We start from the raw sequence: 16,570 nt of genomic DNA on the forward strand, positions 1-16,570 counted from the left end.
AAACCGAGACGTAAACACTTAGAGAGGTGGGGTTGGTGGCCATTTTGTATTGCTACAGCCAGGCTTGAGTAAAACTGAACATTTTTACAAGAAAACGCCATTTTGTCCTTACTTCTCTGGCACTGGTCCTAGCCTTTCATTCATAGAGCATATGTCTCTTTCCATCGAAAATTAACTCTCATCTTGCGTATAACACTTTCTTTTTTTCTATTCCCGTCTGGTACATTTCACTAGGGTGGGATCGGTGTTTTCAGTAAAAGAAAACATCATAGCACCGTTTAGTTAACTAATTGATACACTAGCTACAAATAGAAATTTTAAGCCTAACTAACAAACATTCAGTTTCACTGACAGCTAAAGTAATAAAATTTAGATTGTGTTAAACGATAAACACATAAAGTAACTATTTTGACAGCGAATTGTGTCAAAACCTCTTTAACAATTTAATATATAAAGAAACAATAAATCACAGCAATTGAGAATGTTGTGGCTCTGTGCATTTGATGGAAACTGATTGTTACAATTCATGTTAATAGCCTCAAAATGCCCACAAACGAGGTTTATTGAAATCAAAACCATTATCACTTTATTGGTGCGGGATAGACATTGTTTCTGATTGTATTTACATTGGCTACCAGTTCGTTTCTCGTGCCTTGACCAAAAGATTTTGTGAACCAACTCGGGACGCTGACTTTGTGCTAAAACTACTGTTAAATATGTATATATATGTTTGATATCCCAAGCCTGTATATGTTTAAAATCTAGAGATAGAAACTCACCTTTAAGATTAAAAAATGATGGGTACCCATTAGGTTTTTCGGGATCTGGGATTTGGCTTGTTTAAAGGCCGGGATCTGAAGGAAAAAGGGAAGCGAGATTCGGGATTCCAACTATGAACGGGACACGGGATTTGGCGATTTAACGAGAAGGGAATTGGGAAATGACACTTCAAAGAACCGATCTCCAGAAAAGAAAATCAAGTTGTCGTCTTCAAGAACGTTAAAAATGCCGCATAAAACAGTCACACGGCTATTAAACCAAAAATAAGGTCGGGATCGGGATAAGCCGAAGAAAACCGTCGGGATTACGGGATTGAGGGAATGTTTTGGTCGGGATGGCGGGATTGAAGAACCCTATTGGGTACCCTCGAATGAGAGAACATTCGAACATAATGAGTTAATTCGTGCATGCGAACGCCTGTTGAGGAAACTCAGTGCATGACATAATACCTCATTAAATGACAAAAAAAGTCAAAATTCGGACCAAATTTCGGTACGTGAAGAAAATTCACCGAGATTTCTCAGTTATAATTTCTAACAGGATAGATCATCTCTGCGAACGGCATAGTGGTGTTGCTTAGTTAATAGTAAATACAGGGAAAGTTCAAGAAGTATCTTTAAAAATTTACATCCGCAAGGCAGCAGGAGATATCATTGAAGACTGTACCACTCGCAGATGACCAGTTCCAAAAGACTGTGGGAACCGAGACGTAAACAGTTAGAAAGGTGGCTATTCTGTATTGCTTCAGTCAGGTTTGAGCCAACTGAATATTTTTTCCACAACACGTCATTTTGTCCTCATTTCTCTGGCATTGGTCCAGGCTTTTCATTTAAAAAGAATCTGCCTCTGTCGATCGAAACTCAGTGACTTTCATTTTACCCAGGTAAGTGTCTAAATATTTCCTTTTTTTCTTATTGCTTTGCCTGTTAATTTATCTTTCTACATAATTAGTACTTCCTAAGAAAAGAAAACCTCAAAGTTATAGGTCGATACTAAATTCGATCCATACTACCTGAAAATCAGCGTCGATTTAAGCGTTTGCGAACAAAAATTCGGATTCTGTAGCAACTAAATTGACTAAATTAAAGTATGATAAACTATATAAAGAGAAAGTAACTACAGAATTAGGTATTTTGGTTTCTTTCAAAACGACTTTGGCAATGTAATATTTATAAAACGATGAGTCAATTGCAACTTTAAAACAATGTCATCGTTTCGATTCACGGAAAAAGAGATTTACTTCCGTAAAGTCATTGTATTTGGCAAGATATTTCTTTTTATAACAGTTCTTAACCTTTATTTGTCTTCTATTCCTCCTTTATTTCCATTTCGCACACATCATGTAATAAGTCAGCCACAACAAATATAAAGTTCTGATTTATTATTTTGGGGCATTTTAAGAAACAGTGGTAAAGATGATGGCCGTTTTAGTATATTTACTTCATTTTATTTTCTGCAGTCAGATTTCAATGCAAAGCATCGAGACACCTTTAGAAAAGGCTACGCAAAACGTAATGCTTTCAATATGTCAAACCAATGTTGTGTTTGTGTTCTTAGTATTGTGATTTTTTAACCTACTACAATGTTGGTTGGAAAAGTTTGGTTTTTCGTTGTTGTCGCCGTCTCATTGGCTACGGATGTATCCTCAAAGCAATCCCCTGGAGTCGGTAAGTGGTAAAAAGGTCTAAAAAAAGAAAGAGAGAATTGTTTAAAATGTTCACTGAGAATTTGTCCCATCTTGAACTCCTTACATACTGGTAACTGAAATATGGCATCGCAAAATCCGCACGTGAGGATAGTGAATGACGCTAATTTGTTTGTGAAAAATCGTATGTCGACCTTAAGATGCTAACTTGGGACTAAAAATGGCTCTATACAGATATGCTAACAGATCTCGACCTCAAAGTCAAATCTGACTGACAACGGACAAATATACATAATTTAAACTTAAAACTACTTGTGTTCTATCCTTACATAATCGCTCAAGTGGTGGGAGTTTTCCTAATTATTCCATTTGTTTCGTTTACCAACCGCTAGGTCACATTTTAATACCGGTCTTCGGTTAACATTTTTTCCATCTTGATTATAAAAGGGACTCAAAGGGGATGGCCATCTTTTGCAGGAGGCAATCTTTCTAGAAGGCAAGAGTTGGAGCAGAAATTATCTATCCATTCTGTTGGCACTCCGGTGTACCAAGTCTCTTCCAAACAGTCAGCTCTAAATGGACCGAACAACGAAAACGAATTTTCTGGAAACTGGACAAACCCTATAGGTATGCTAAGGAGACTTTAAAATAGCACTACACCAGTACGTGTAGATTTTAAATGATCATGATGGTTTCAAAACAAAGATAAAGCTCCCTTAGAGCACTTTACAGTGTGAGTACTCCAACCAACTCCACGTGCATGACAAAATTTTGCCGGTGCAAACGGATAAATGAAAACCTCGGACGTTTTCCCACATATTAACAATCTAAGCAAACTGCACACTACAGATGCAATAAGCGCATGACGTTTTTTATTGCTTAAGACTCCAAAACTATTGGTCAATAATTAAAAAGATTTTGCTTGGGTGGCCTTGGTTGGAGTAGTTGCAGTGTAAACCAAACAAAACTCTAAGCAATGAATTTCTTATCATGATCAATCTCACCTTATCATGTAGAATCAACGAGATAATTGTCTCAAGATTGTATTTCTTGGGCCATTTGCAAAGTACAAATGATTGGTTATTTTTATCCTTAAAGTAACTTTAAATATGGTTGAATTTTTAACTTTAGATAGTAAGTGGTATTCCAAGCCTTCGGAAAAAATTGGATTGCACTTTGCCGGTCTTTCTCAAGAAAGATCTCAAGATGTTTTCAAGAAAATGGTAGGCCTCTCTTTCAGTAAAAAATTGTTTGAGATTGCACTAAGGCTAGAGCTCCCCGAAAGAGCGCTAAATACCAAGTTTGTTCAAGGTATGGCTGAGGGACTACTCCTTCCATCTGAATTTGGAGGCTTTATGGTGCAAGATATTGCCTATCTTGCCCATGTAGCCAAAATGTACGAGGAAGCTGCTAAAAAGATGGAAGAGCAAGGAAAAAATGATTTTGCTCTATTTTTCTTGGGGCGACAACAGAGGTATGGAGATGATCTCCGACAGTCCCTTGAAACCTGGCGACTTGAGAGTGATGCATGCGTGAAAAAGGGTCTAGCAGTCGAAATGTACATGGGATATCAGCGAAAAGTGGTGAAGGAGTATCCTAAATACCTACCGATAGCCACTTTACCCTGTAGCATGCTTTGGCCTTGGATAGCTGGCAACCTTATTGGTAAAGTTGACAAACAAAACCCCTATTATAAAGAGTGGTTTTTAATGAACCTGCGTCAACCGGGCCAAATAGGCAAAACGGAGAAGTTTGTTGACGATAACTTTAATGAAGAAGATGAAGAAACAGCCCTTAATCTTTTTTGCCAGGGATTGATGATGGAGGCAAATTTCTTTCGAGAAGCGGGCGGCGAGGGGCTAATTATGTTTGACGATCAATATTGCAGAAAGTTGATATCTGAGATATTGTCTTTACATTAAATAGACTACCTTGATAGCCACGTGAATATGATTGTCTTAATGACCTTGCATTCCAAGTAACACTAAGTACAAATTTTAATTAAAAAGCTTATAATGGAGTTACGTTGGAATGTGTGTCATTTTTCTTTCGCACTGCATCATAACCGTTGAAACTTAAAAGGTAATAGAGAGGGGTTATTGAGTCTCAGATCGTGGTTTTAAGGTTATTCGTTTCTTCTGGCAAAGGGGATATTCGAAGAAAAATGGATGTGGTAGTGCGAAGGAGATGGGCAACACGTCCTCACGCGCTAGCCTATTCTGAGCTCAAAGTTTATAAGGTAAATAAACCAAACAGAAGTTTAAACCGCTGTGGTCAACTTTGAAACCTTTTGAGTGCTTCGTTGGTGTATTTTAGAAAAGCGGAAGGCTGTCAGGTGACCGTTACATGTGTAAATCGAGAATGAATGCGTCATGGTTCAGTAACAAAAATACTCGTTTTGCTTAGTCAGCCAATTGCGCTCTGATAAAATCAGCGTTTTAGTGATTTAGTGAGGGAAAAAGTAGTGATCTGGTTAGTCAAAGAATAGTGTAGCTCGAATACAACTGAGTTGCTAAATGCTGAACTAGACACTAATGCACTTGGCCTCCTTAGAGAGTCTTTGTCAAATTTCTATTATACCTTTGATTGCAGTAAAAGCCGTCTTTGATTTTTGTCTTACGTACTACCGGCACCGCGGAAATACGTTTTACCGGGAACGATACAGTATATTGATGGTCAGCGGTACACCTTGAACGACAACTTTTTTTACAATTTACGACAGGTATTACAATTCACGACGTTTATTACAATTCACGACAGTACAGACCTACCTCTTAGGTATGATAAAATATTGAGCCATGTGAATCAATGTGTCAACGCCATTGTGATCGAATTCGTCGAGAGGATGACAAAAGGTGCTCGTAATTTCCTTCTACTTTGAGGCACACATTCCAGAAGAATGGATCAAGTTGGTCGTAGCTGCTCCTCATAGAAACCGTGGACAACAAGTGAAGGACAGAAGCCCTCTCAAAATAATAAAACTGGCCTCAACTCAAAGAAGAGTTGCAAACGACTCGACATCCGAGGAAAACCTGACCAACGAGATGTAGTTTTTCAAATTTTGTAGGCTAGTTTATGCATTTAATCTTAAGTCTTATGTACTTTCTGTACAACAGATATTTTACTTTCCCAAAAATTCTCTTTTTCCTGTCATTTTCCTAAAGGAAAACCAATTTTGGTGTCCTAAAAAAAGGCCGAGGAAAATTTGACTGTATCATTTACGAGATGCTATTTATAAAGAAACTGCGACCAAATTTGAATACGCAGGCGGACTCCATACGTGCTAAACTCTTTGTTTGACATTGAACATTTTTCACTTCACAACTTTTATTAATTAATCTCCATTGTCTATTTTAAGTATTTATACATTTTATCACATATTTTCTTTGCTTGATAATGACGTTAAGTCGATCAACGTCGTGGTCTTTTTTAATTTTTTAACGGAGTTTATAATGTTTTTAGCGAATGTCTTATCGCAAAGCATAATTGTAAAGCATAATTAAAAAGATGTTTTAATTTTTTACGGCCTTTAAGTGTGAAAATTGTGGTTTGTATTTATACCCCGATTTATAAAACATAACATCGAAACTGCTTGTCATAACTCTCCTTAAAATCTAGTGTTAACATCCAGCAGCTTTTAAAAGAAGTAGAAGCTAACACATTACGACAAGAATTATCAATGGTGTTTAGTCAAGTGACACTCAAGTCAACTGATAAATCAAAAATATAAAATCAGAAGTCAGGTTTGTTATTTTGATTATTTGAAGCGAAGCAATAGTTCCTACGCTGTGGCATGCCATTTATGATATTAAAACCAAAAAGTTTCGGAACTCTGTAGGTTTTAATATTACGGCTTTTACTGTTCATGTAAGTAACGGGTATGAAGACTGCAGTAACAACGATTTGAATCAACTGCCGAGTGAACAGCCAAACATGTGCATAAGCACTTGAAAGGTCTGAACAAACAGACCGAGCCGACGAAGGTCGAAAGTCCACAAAACCATCCATCTGACTGACTAGAGAGTTTACAGACTAGATGGTAAAGAAAAGTCCTAATGTAGTTATGTTTGTGTTAGTAACAGACGCAATGACTGGCTATGGTGGTTTACTTAGTAGTGATCTGTTGTCTTTATTTAAATTTATCGCTTAGATAAATTACCATTTTAATTTTATTAAGGAATTTATAATAGTGAGCTCACTAATAAATTTTCTTGGATCGGAGCAGATTGTCATGAAAGCTCAGAAAGTCTGCCATTCTCGTCAGGGGCACAGTGACAGACCCTTTAGAGAGGCAATTAATTCGCGAAGAGTGAAGCTAGAAAACACGATAAGCGCGCGCGGGAATACGTTACATTGATCTCTTTTCCAAGGCAGCATCAAAGGACTTGTTTGCCTTTGACATCAGTGTCAATATATTTACACGTCTTTGTCTCACTTTTGACTCGAATCAAAAGTGAGACAAAGTCAACTTCTCGTGCCGTGGTACGTTTTACTCTCATTGAACAAAATCCTTAAATTGTACGTTTTCAACTGAGTGTGCTGGTTGCTGTATGCAAATTCTCCCTGTCTTTAGTAAGACCAAGGTAGGGGTGTCGAATGGTAAATGCGAGACTTGGCGAGACGGCGAGACTGATATATTTTCTGCGAGCCCGAGACTCTTTAGCCTTGCAAAAGAAATCGAGACTCCGAGAATGCGTCAAAGAAAAATTCGAGACGACGAGATAGCCGAGACAATTATTTTCATCAGTATCTTCCCCGCGATATAATTACCAGTCAGTAAAACGCAAGTGAGCTACTTTTCACCATACAGTGTCAATTTTGTCAGATATCCAGTTAGAATCCAGTTAACTCTCTGATAGACTATGGACGTGTGTGAAAAGCGATGTACTTCCAGTAGAAATAAAATATTTTTGTAGTCGTCAGATTATCATATTTCTATTTGTAACAAATCTCTGAATATCTTTTTGTCTCCCTGACAATCATCTTTTCGATATTTGAAGAACATGTTTTTACCAGGTTGTTTCCCTTTGCTAAAACGTGTTGACATTGTGGCTCACTGTGTAAATAGTTCACATCGGATCCAAAACAATACCGTTTCGTTTCTTAGGAAACGAAACAAAAACACCAAACAGCAGGAGGAATATGTCCTTGACCCCTTTTTACACAACTTCGTCACTTCATCATTACTTATTGATGAGCTAAGATCATGGAGACAAACCAGCACCGCGGAGAAAAGCCCGTCCTCGTTAAACCAGTGCGTATCTGAAGTAATCATGTTTTAACAAAACGTCTGTAAGGTAAGTTTTATTCAAGACCCTCAAACTTAACCAATACAACTTGGATTACATGCATGCATTTTCGGCTAATTGGTTTATGACATTGTTAAGACAAACACTCAATTCTTTTTACTTTTTCCTCGAATTACTGAAACATTGAAATATCTATCGCGATAATTTTTGCACGTTTACAACAAAGGGAACCTACTCGCTTTACGAAGAAATGGTAAATGGATTTCAGGTTGCCGTCCGCGAGGAAAACAAGCGTCCTGCTAACAGATTAGTTCCTCATTTCTCTCATTTGTATAAAGAAGCAGAGAAAATCAATATAATTTAACAACGGTTGCACGAAAAGAATATGAATTTACAGGAACTTAATTAAGGAATTTATCCAGTTAAGCCTGATAAATAACGGAATGCTAAGTGGTAAAATGGCCTTAAACGAGAAAAAAAAGTCCGTTGAAATGGATTGAAAAAAGTAACATATTTATGGTTTTAATAAACCAAGCTCAGATTGAACGTTATTTGGCGCATGAGCGTGACTGAATATATATTAAAGCCTAAATATTTTAAATATATGTTTTATATAAATGCTAAATATGTTTGCTTAATAAAGGAAAAAAATAGGAAGAGAGATATCGTGTGCTTAAAATTTAAACTACTCCAGTGATTGCCAAAACCAGTTAATCTAAAAAAACCACACTTCAAATGTGACACCACAAACCGGGTTAGGGCAGAGCGTTGAATTTATCACGAGTTTACAAAAACAATTTAAAACTCCACACAGGCTGTTGATTAACTGAAAACAAATACAATGGAGTCATAACATTTAGACAATTACATTATGAATTATTTAGGTAATACAGATCCTAATTCAATTACGCAAAACAGTGGGTGTTTACCTAGAATAATCTAATTATACACGGGGAGCTTTTTTATGCCTTAAGACCTTTAAAAGCCACTTGCGCATCTTTGATTTCATTTCACTACACTAGAACTTACTCTAGAACTGATACATTTTCGTTTCTTAAATACGCTGTTTTCATTTAAACCGTTTTAGGAAACCCACCGATAAATTCTCGCATTGGCGTGTAGCGATTCACTCATCTTTGTGAAGACATGGGAATTCCTGACAATTCTCCAGTTCTCTCTGTGTTAGCAGTTCTCATTATCGCGATCGCAACAAAAGTGAGCGCTGATTGCGACGTAAAATCAGAAACAGGTTTATTCCTCAATGGACATGTGTACTCAAGTTTCCCCGAGGAAGACTTTCAACAATGCTACGAGAAATGCAAGGCAGATGAACCGAAGTGTCGCAGCTTAAATTACCATGGTGACGAAAAGCGCTGCGACCTTAACAATGCCACTAGGACATTGCACTCGGAACACATAATGGAAAATCCCTTCTCGTTATACTTTGAAAGCCACCACCGAGGTAAATATTAATATATATATTTAGTTTTTTTTTTTTTTTTTTTTTTTTTTAAAATAATATTAGGAGAGCACTGGGGCAGTGTTCTTTAAATTTATATATTATTAACTTCAGTAGCCTAAGGCCGCACTTTGCACAGAAACCTTCATGAAAAGTCTTTTACAATTTTTAAAACATGTTAAAACGTAACAAGATCTGATAAAATCTGTAGAAATGACAAAGCAATAGGCAATATTCGATTGATACTTTCTAACCCAGCTTTGTTTCAGGGCAAAACTATCAAAATTGCAACCTCTGAGATTCGTTTTGTCTCGTAATAATCCCAATAGTAAGCCCCTCCGCTAATAAGCCCACCTAAAAAGAACGACTTCTGTGATTCACTGAGACACATACGGTTCATTGACCAATCAAAATGCTTAAGACGCCTTGCTAGAAGCCTTTTTATGGGAAAGTCTACCATTTAAAAATGTAACAAGCATTCCGATAGCTTTGTCATATCTTGAAAATTCTTAAGTACGTTAGTGCTTTGGTCAGCGGATTTTATGGAAATTATGCTTGATCAGGTGGGTCCCTAGCTTGGTTTGCTTTCCAAACTGAATGTTCCCGGATTATAAAACATGACTGGTCACGTGACGTGCAAATACACGATACCTTGTCAAACTATCAAGTACAAGGCCGTTTTTTTTAGTCCAACTCTCTAAATCCCTTCTTTCTCTATTTGTCTGGATGCCTATCTGTCAAGTTTAACAGTTTTGTCTTGATCGAAGTATCAAAATATAGTTATATATGAGAAGATAATTCAAGAACACGAACTAGACTTCGAATGAACTATTTGACAATGTATTTTTTTTTTCTCTTTTCATCCTTTCAGTTTCTTTTGGTTCACAAAGATCTGTCGCAGGAAGAACTTGCAAGGAAATTCTCTCTGAAGAGGAATCTGCCGTGGACGGATTTTATTGGTTAAATTCCAATGGGACTGAGGACCCGTATGTCACCTTTTGTAACATGACGAACGGCGGAGGTATGAATACAGATACAGTAGAATCCTTAGTTCTCGAGCCTCCAAGGATAAACGAAAAGTTATATTGAGAAATCGAAGAATAAATGCATTGTTCCTCTTAGTCGACAAATCCAAAGGAAATGTCTCTTGGTTTAAGTTATCGGGCAGTTTAAGAAGTCGAGGGTTTGAGAAATCGGGAATCCACTGTAATAAATTGATTATTACACATTTTGTACGCCACTTATTTGACAGTCCATCCTGTATTTTTTCATTTCCAAAAATTCGCGATTTTTTATCTTTTTGGAAAAATTGCGAAAATTTGATACTGCGACGAAAGTAAGTAACTTATTGCCCCCACAGAGTTTTAGGTTCGCTTTGAATTATCGCAAAATGCCACAAAGTACAGAAAACGCATCCTCAACCAATTGAGCAAAAAGAAAAATCAAAATATCGAGCAAAATAATTGATTGTAGTAACGGATGCGCTGAAAAAAGGATCAGTCGAAGGCGGGGGCAGCTGTGGTATCAACTATCCCTAGCTTTTAATGAAGAAGTCATGAACGATTCTCCAAATTCAAATTTAAATTAACATTCTTCAAATTTGCAAACATTATGTGTCTTAAAATTACGACATTAAACAATTAATTGTCGCGAAAATTGTTGGCATATTGGGGGAGCAGGTCAAATCATTTCTAATCATATTATAACTTTAACCAACAGATTCCAGTTCTTCTTTTGACGTGATATTTCATGATCGCAACACAACAAACTTTGTTGAACTGGACATCTCTTCACCAGACTTCTCAGCCTTCACAGTTTGCTTCTGGTTCAGAGCCTGGGAGCGACAATTGGTTTTTCTGTCTTACGCCACGGAATCCTTCACTGACGCAATCATGATGTTTCTGTCTTCAACTGGATTATTTCGATTCTTGGTACTTGATAAACAAATGTGAGTAAATAAATAATTAATAAACGGACGAACAGAAGAACCGCGGGCACCAGGTCTTGGAATGTCGTTGTTCCATTTTCCTATATCTTTTAGGACATTTTTAGGTGATTTTTAAAGAGGCAATAACTTTTAACATAAAACTTTATTTACCCTCGAATTTAATATAGCTAAGACAAGCTAGTTTCTTCGAGAAACAAGTGAAATATATATTAAAAATAAAAAATAAAACAAGTAAAATAGAAATAACAATATTATTATATCCGTTAACTACTTACACTTAAAACTATATAAAAATACAAATTTACAAAGCTTGTTCTATCACCCCCCCCCAAGATAAAATCAGCTATACTTGTCGATGCTTGAAGTCTTTAGTGATGTCGCAGTATTTCTGTATGAGTTCCAAGTCTGCAGCAAAAGCGAAAGATTTAGTCCGTATGTTGTAGAAGACGGCCCAAATGAAGAATTCACTTCCCCTTAGGCAGTAAGTTACAGAACGCAGGGAGAAGAGATCTAAATACTGCGGGTAGCAAAAACAGGATAAATTAATGATGAGATGCGTGAATCCGCCTGTCACTGAGGGTTACACTACCTATCTGCTGCAGAGGTTACGTTTGAGTCTCTGTCATCTAAGATAGCCCTAAGATTCTTTTAGCGTCTCAGCTGTCACGATTGAGCGAGTGCCAACGGGCCCGAGTAAAGAAGTGAGGAAGAAGTTAGGCGTGTGATGCCGGAAGAGCACGGAACCGTATCAAACTAAGCTGATCTACACACATTGGATATATGTTCACAAAGCAGAGTTCGTATCCACAGTCATCCAAATAAATCAATGACTACTGGAAGGAGACATAGTCAGTTTTCCCCTATCATGCTTGATGTTTGCTGGAACTAGCATGCCATTGTTTCTGTACCATCGTTTGCATCCCACGTTATACTTATCCGCCTATCCAGGTGCAGGGAGTGTCCACGATGTTTTTCATCATCAGCATGATGAAGCACGCCCCGAGTATAGAATAAATCAAGTGAAATAACGTTGCCCTACTGACACTTCCGTCCCCTCTGACTTCCCCAACCAGAGAATCTCACCATCTCACTCTCTGTTCACTAGACAAATAGTCCGAACAGCTATGCTACTCGCACTCAACCCGTACGCCTTCAGTTTTGCTATGAAGCAGTGGAAGTGTGCCGAACTGATCTACCGCTACGCTCCGCCGTCTGTAAGGCGCGGTGTAGGGAGAGAGAAGGAAGCGAGGAACTTTTTGACGGGCCTGTCCTGTGGAGTTACTGACCCGCTGTAGACGTTGCCGGATGCAGTGCAGACAATTGGGTCTTGGTGCTCCTGGTTCGATGATGAAGATTGGGAGGGATCACACAAAATACAGTTTCATCCGCACACCGTCAACGTAAAAGAAAGAAGAGCTCTTCTTGTCACGTCCCCATCGTTAGCCGAAGAGGAAGGTCAACACAGACCGTGATGCTCCGAGGGAGGGCCGATGTGACTTGTGCAGATGCAGCGAAGCCTCAGTGCCATCTTGAATTGTTTCCACAGTTGTTCCGATAGCGGAAAAAACTGAAACTGTAAGTGGCCGAATTTTCAAACTGTGGTTGCCATTTTGAAAATCGTAGCTGAAGTTTATCCATACCAAAAATCACACACTTTTCTTTATTTGAAAACAACGGGCATCATAAATTTCACATTGCAAAAGTTCAAGGTGACTTTGCGCTAAAGAAAATATGAGAGGATTACAGGCTTTCTGAGCAAATATTTACCGAAGACGGACGGACGGACGAGCGAACAAGCAAGCGAACGAAACTCCTTTGTTCCTGCGAAATAAATTACCACGCCCTTGTTTCCAAAACCCCCAGAAGGCCCTCAACTTTCTTCGACTCTTTAAAGGGACTATGTCACGGAATGAATACCAGATTTTTGAATAGCCAAATTTTATAATTCTGTCGCATCAAGCCTAGAAATAATAGTCCATTTTTATAAATCATTGCTATATTAGAGTACTGAAACTGTTAACTAGCATTATTTGTTGCGGATGGTGCGGATGGAAACAGATTGCAATTTAAAAACGTTAGGCAAACGTTTTTAAATTGTTTCCGCGCGTCTTCAAAAAATCAATATTTAGAGTCGTAGTTTGATTTCTATTCACAAATTAAGTTTTAAGATATTGTCTTTATGGGTTAGGTTGCCTTCCACTCATTTCAGAACAGTTTAGACCAAAAATCTGCGAAATCTCCGTGACATAAGAAGGCTGGTTTGGCCAGCCGAAATATAGTACAAAACTAATTCTCTCATTCTACGTTGTATCGGTCTCTGCTTTTCAATTTCAGTCCTATAAGAGAGCCCAAGAATTGGCTGACGTCTCTAATTTAGGGTTCGCGATCGACTGTAATTTCGGTTTAAATCACGAAAAAATATTTTATTTTACAGACACAATAAGACGGGGAACTATAACGACCGAACTTGGCATCACCTGTGCGGCAAATGGGCCGATCATGACGGTCTGGTAAAGCTGTTCGTGGATGGGGAGTGCAAGCTAACTGGTAACAAACCAATCCACGGAGCTATTCCTGGCTCTGGAAAATTCATTTTGGGACAAGACCAGGATATTATCGGAGGAGCTTTTGATCATGAGCAGAGTTTTGTTGGGGAGATGAGCCATCTGTACATTTGGAACATTGATTTGGAGGACAGCGTTATATCTAGTTTGAGCATGCGGTGTAAGGAATTTCCACATCCGGGTTATATTGTGGGGTGGTCTGACTTCGCGCAGGGGTTACACGGCAATGTTACAAGGCGTAACAACTCAAGATGCGTAACAAAGCAAGACATGCTACCGGAAACATTGTAAATTGAATGGCAACTAAATATGGACGTATTAAATCTTGAGATTGTAGTTAAAACAGAAGGGAAAAAGTAAGTGGCACATATTCAATTTGTCGACCTTACTTATTGCACTTTTAAATGAAACAAGATTAACTTATAGGTAATGATTGCTTTTTTGGCTGCCGTCAATCATAATTATGGCAACAGCCAACGAACCTTAAAAATAGAAAAAAACAAAGGTGAAAAGACAGTAAGAAACTTTATTTAACCAAGGGTATCGCATTAGGCAACGACGCTGGTATCCATATCTATTTGCTGAGAAGTCCACTTAAATGATTGGCGGCAGCGAAAAACGTTCCGTTGATTGAGCAGAGTTTGCGTATTATTATTGAAGGCACAGTAAATGTTGAAGAGTGGTCAATGTAGGCTTAATTCGGAGTTGAATCTTTGTCTTACTTCTGTTAGTACTTAAAAGGATGTATATACCTAATTGAAGAAACGTTGACCCTGCGAAGAGCATTATGTTTACGCGGAATGACTAATGGACATAAATTATACTGAAAACGCGCCATTTTTTAAGATTAACCGCTTTGTTAAATATTGCTGGCTCGCAACATCAAGGACTGAGCAGTATTAAACAAATAGATTCCATTTTGCCGTGCGTCTGTTCAGTTATAGATCACAGATGACGTCAAAATGCGGTATGAACAGAGAAGTGGCCCACGAGGCGCTAGCCGAGTGGGTCACTGATGTTCATACCACATTTTGACGTCTTCTGTGATCTATAACTGAACAGACGCACGGCAAAATGGAATCTATTTGTTTTATATAATAGCACAAGACTTCGGCACACTTCAGTTTGAGCAATGCCGCCGTAAAGATGAGCTAAGTTGTTTTGATTTCACCATTAAGTTTTCGTTAACACGAAGCACTGCTAATCCGATTGAATAAACAGAAAAATGGTCAATTGAAAGTCAATGAAAAAACTAACCTTTATTCCGATTTGGAAAGTTGTTCAAATCTGTAAACATAACCGAAGCGTTCAACCGCAATTCGTTTGTTTCCCGTGGCGTTGTCCGAATTGCACAACATCGGTCAAACTTTCATACAGATAATGATTTCGGATAATTTCTCGAATAATTCACTGTCTTCTTCAAGCTTGTTTCGCCCAGTTAAATGCTTCGAAAGGTGAACGATGCTTGACGTATTGTTTCTCACTGGACATTTGTAATTAATATCAGCTGAACTTTTTTGCTTTGTTGTGGCCTCGCAAGTTTGAAAAACTTTGCCGACAACTATGATTTGGACTATGAACTCTAATCACGCGCGCGAGTCACACCACCGCGTGACGTCATCCATGTGTCTGTACTCTGATAGATCATAAGTAAGAACCAATCAAAATGCGCGTAGAATTCAGGTTATTATATAAAATGGTATATTGAAATTCCTGAGTTTTGATTGGTTGATAGGCAGTTGTATATGAGCTCGTATACCATTGACCACAAATATGGTAACCGATACGCGTCAACGAAAACAGCTGGGGAGCTCAAATATTGCAATTCTTTGGGCGTTTTTAAGGTCGCGCAGGGCCCTTGCAGTCATAAGTATGTATTTATTTAAAGAGTATGCACGAACTGCGATGACTGAAGCCGACAACAAACGAAATAGTCATAAGATTGTTTGTTTTCAAACTCTTTTGTACAAGTTATTACAAGTAATTGTTCTCAGCTTTGTGCCCCGTGCGCTGGAACATAGCGAATTATCATAATTAGATGCACAGCTTTGAATATATCAAACGTTGTTGTAAACATTGACTCGGACGGTCTTCGGAAGCCTCAAAACCTGCAATTTTGAGTCCAAGTTTTCTCCGCCAATATAAAATTTCAAGAGTTGATTCGCGAGTAACATTAACTTGGTGTACTCTTCGATGAATAAAAATTAAATACAATATGAAAAAATTATATATACAAAATTATTAAAATTATATATGGTGTACTCTATTGTGCTATGAAAAGAGCGATTTTTTTGAAATTTCCTTTTCAAAATGAAGATAGCTCGTTTCAAAATTTAGATTTCACTTTGTTACTCTCTTAAAAGCCATGAACTTGTAGCAGTTTTTGAAATCGAAAATTTCGTTCTTGTCATATCAAAAAAGAGGTTATGATTTATCACTAGGCGTATAATCATTTAATTTGGTGCGCTGTTCTAGCTGAAAACTTAGACACAAAATCACATTATCTGCAGTTAAACTTTTAAGGGCTTGTAACATCACAGACAACGGTCATCTCTCAGTAAAAGGAAAATCATGATGTAATTCCGTTATTCGTTCCCCGAATATCCTTGTTAAATTTTAGAGGAATTGATGTTCAAAATGTAGTGAATTAAAGCTTTAAAAGATAGCACTCCGTCAATAAATTTGGCTAATTAATTTATTAACGAGTAAGGGTCCCGCGCGACGTTAATAAAACAATTATTTCACTCGCGCTTGTTGGATATGAGATCGTTATAGCCAACTCATATCCATGGCGCGCGCTCGTAGAATAATTGTGCTCATTATTAAAACCTAGCAATGGTATATTGAAATTCCTTAGTTTTGATTGGTTGACAGGCAATGGTATATGAGCTCATATAGCATTAACCACAATTGCAAATATGGTAG

At 37.8% G+C, this 16,570-nt stretch overlaps 3 protein-coding genes across 4 annotated transcripts in view; all 3 read left to right on the top strand.

The window, feature by feature from the left end:
• The window catches only part of LOC144644923 (uncharacterized), a 141,034-nt gene that overhangs the window by 90,606 nt on the left and 33,858 nt on the right, over window positions 1-16,570 (top strand). The gene's annotated exons all lie outside the window — the stretch shown is intronic.
• LOC144632315 (uncharacterized) lies at window positions 1,596-4,402 on the top strand. Of its 2 annotated transcripts, none has more exons than XM_078490940.1 (4): window positions 1,596-1,663; window positions 2,338-2,447; window positions 2,873-3,052; window positions 3,557-4,402. In XM_078490940.1, the coding sequence occupies exons 2-4, from the start codon at window positions 2,363-2,365 to the stop codon at window positions 4,345-4,347; spliced, it is 1,056 nt and encodes a 351-aa protein (XP_078347066.1). In that variant the 5' UTR covers window positions 1,596-1,663; window positions 2,338-2,362; the 3' UTR covers window positions 4,348-4,402. The 2 variants fall into 2 exon arrangements, with proteins under 2 accessions (XP_078347066.1, XP_078347072.1); XM_078490946.1 differs by having other exon boundaries at window positions 2,903-3,052.
• On the top strand, window positions 7,617-15,835 carry LOC144632250 (C-reactive protein-like). The gene is made up of 5 exons (XM_078490847.1): window positions 7,617-7,722; window positions 8,762-9,136; window positions 10,005-10,154; window positions 10,853-11,081; window positions 13,516-15,835. The coding sequence occupies exons 2-5, from the start codon at window positions 8,821-8,823 to the stop codon at window positions 13,934-13,936; spliced, it is 1,116 nt and encodes a 371-aa protein (XP_078346973.1). The 5' UTR covers window positions 7,617-7,722; window positions 8,762-8,820; the 3' UTR covers window positions 13,937-15,835.

The sequence above is a fragment of the Oculina patagonica genome, chromosome 1 (genome assembly GCF_052425735.1).
Source record: "Oculina patagonica isolate OP01 chromosome 1, crgOcupat, whole genome shotgun sequence".
NCBI classification, from domain to species: domain Eukaryota; kingdom Metazoa; phylum Cnidaria; class Anthozoa; order Scleractinia; family Oculinidae; genus Oculina; species Oculina patagonica.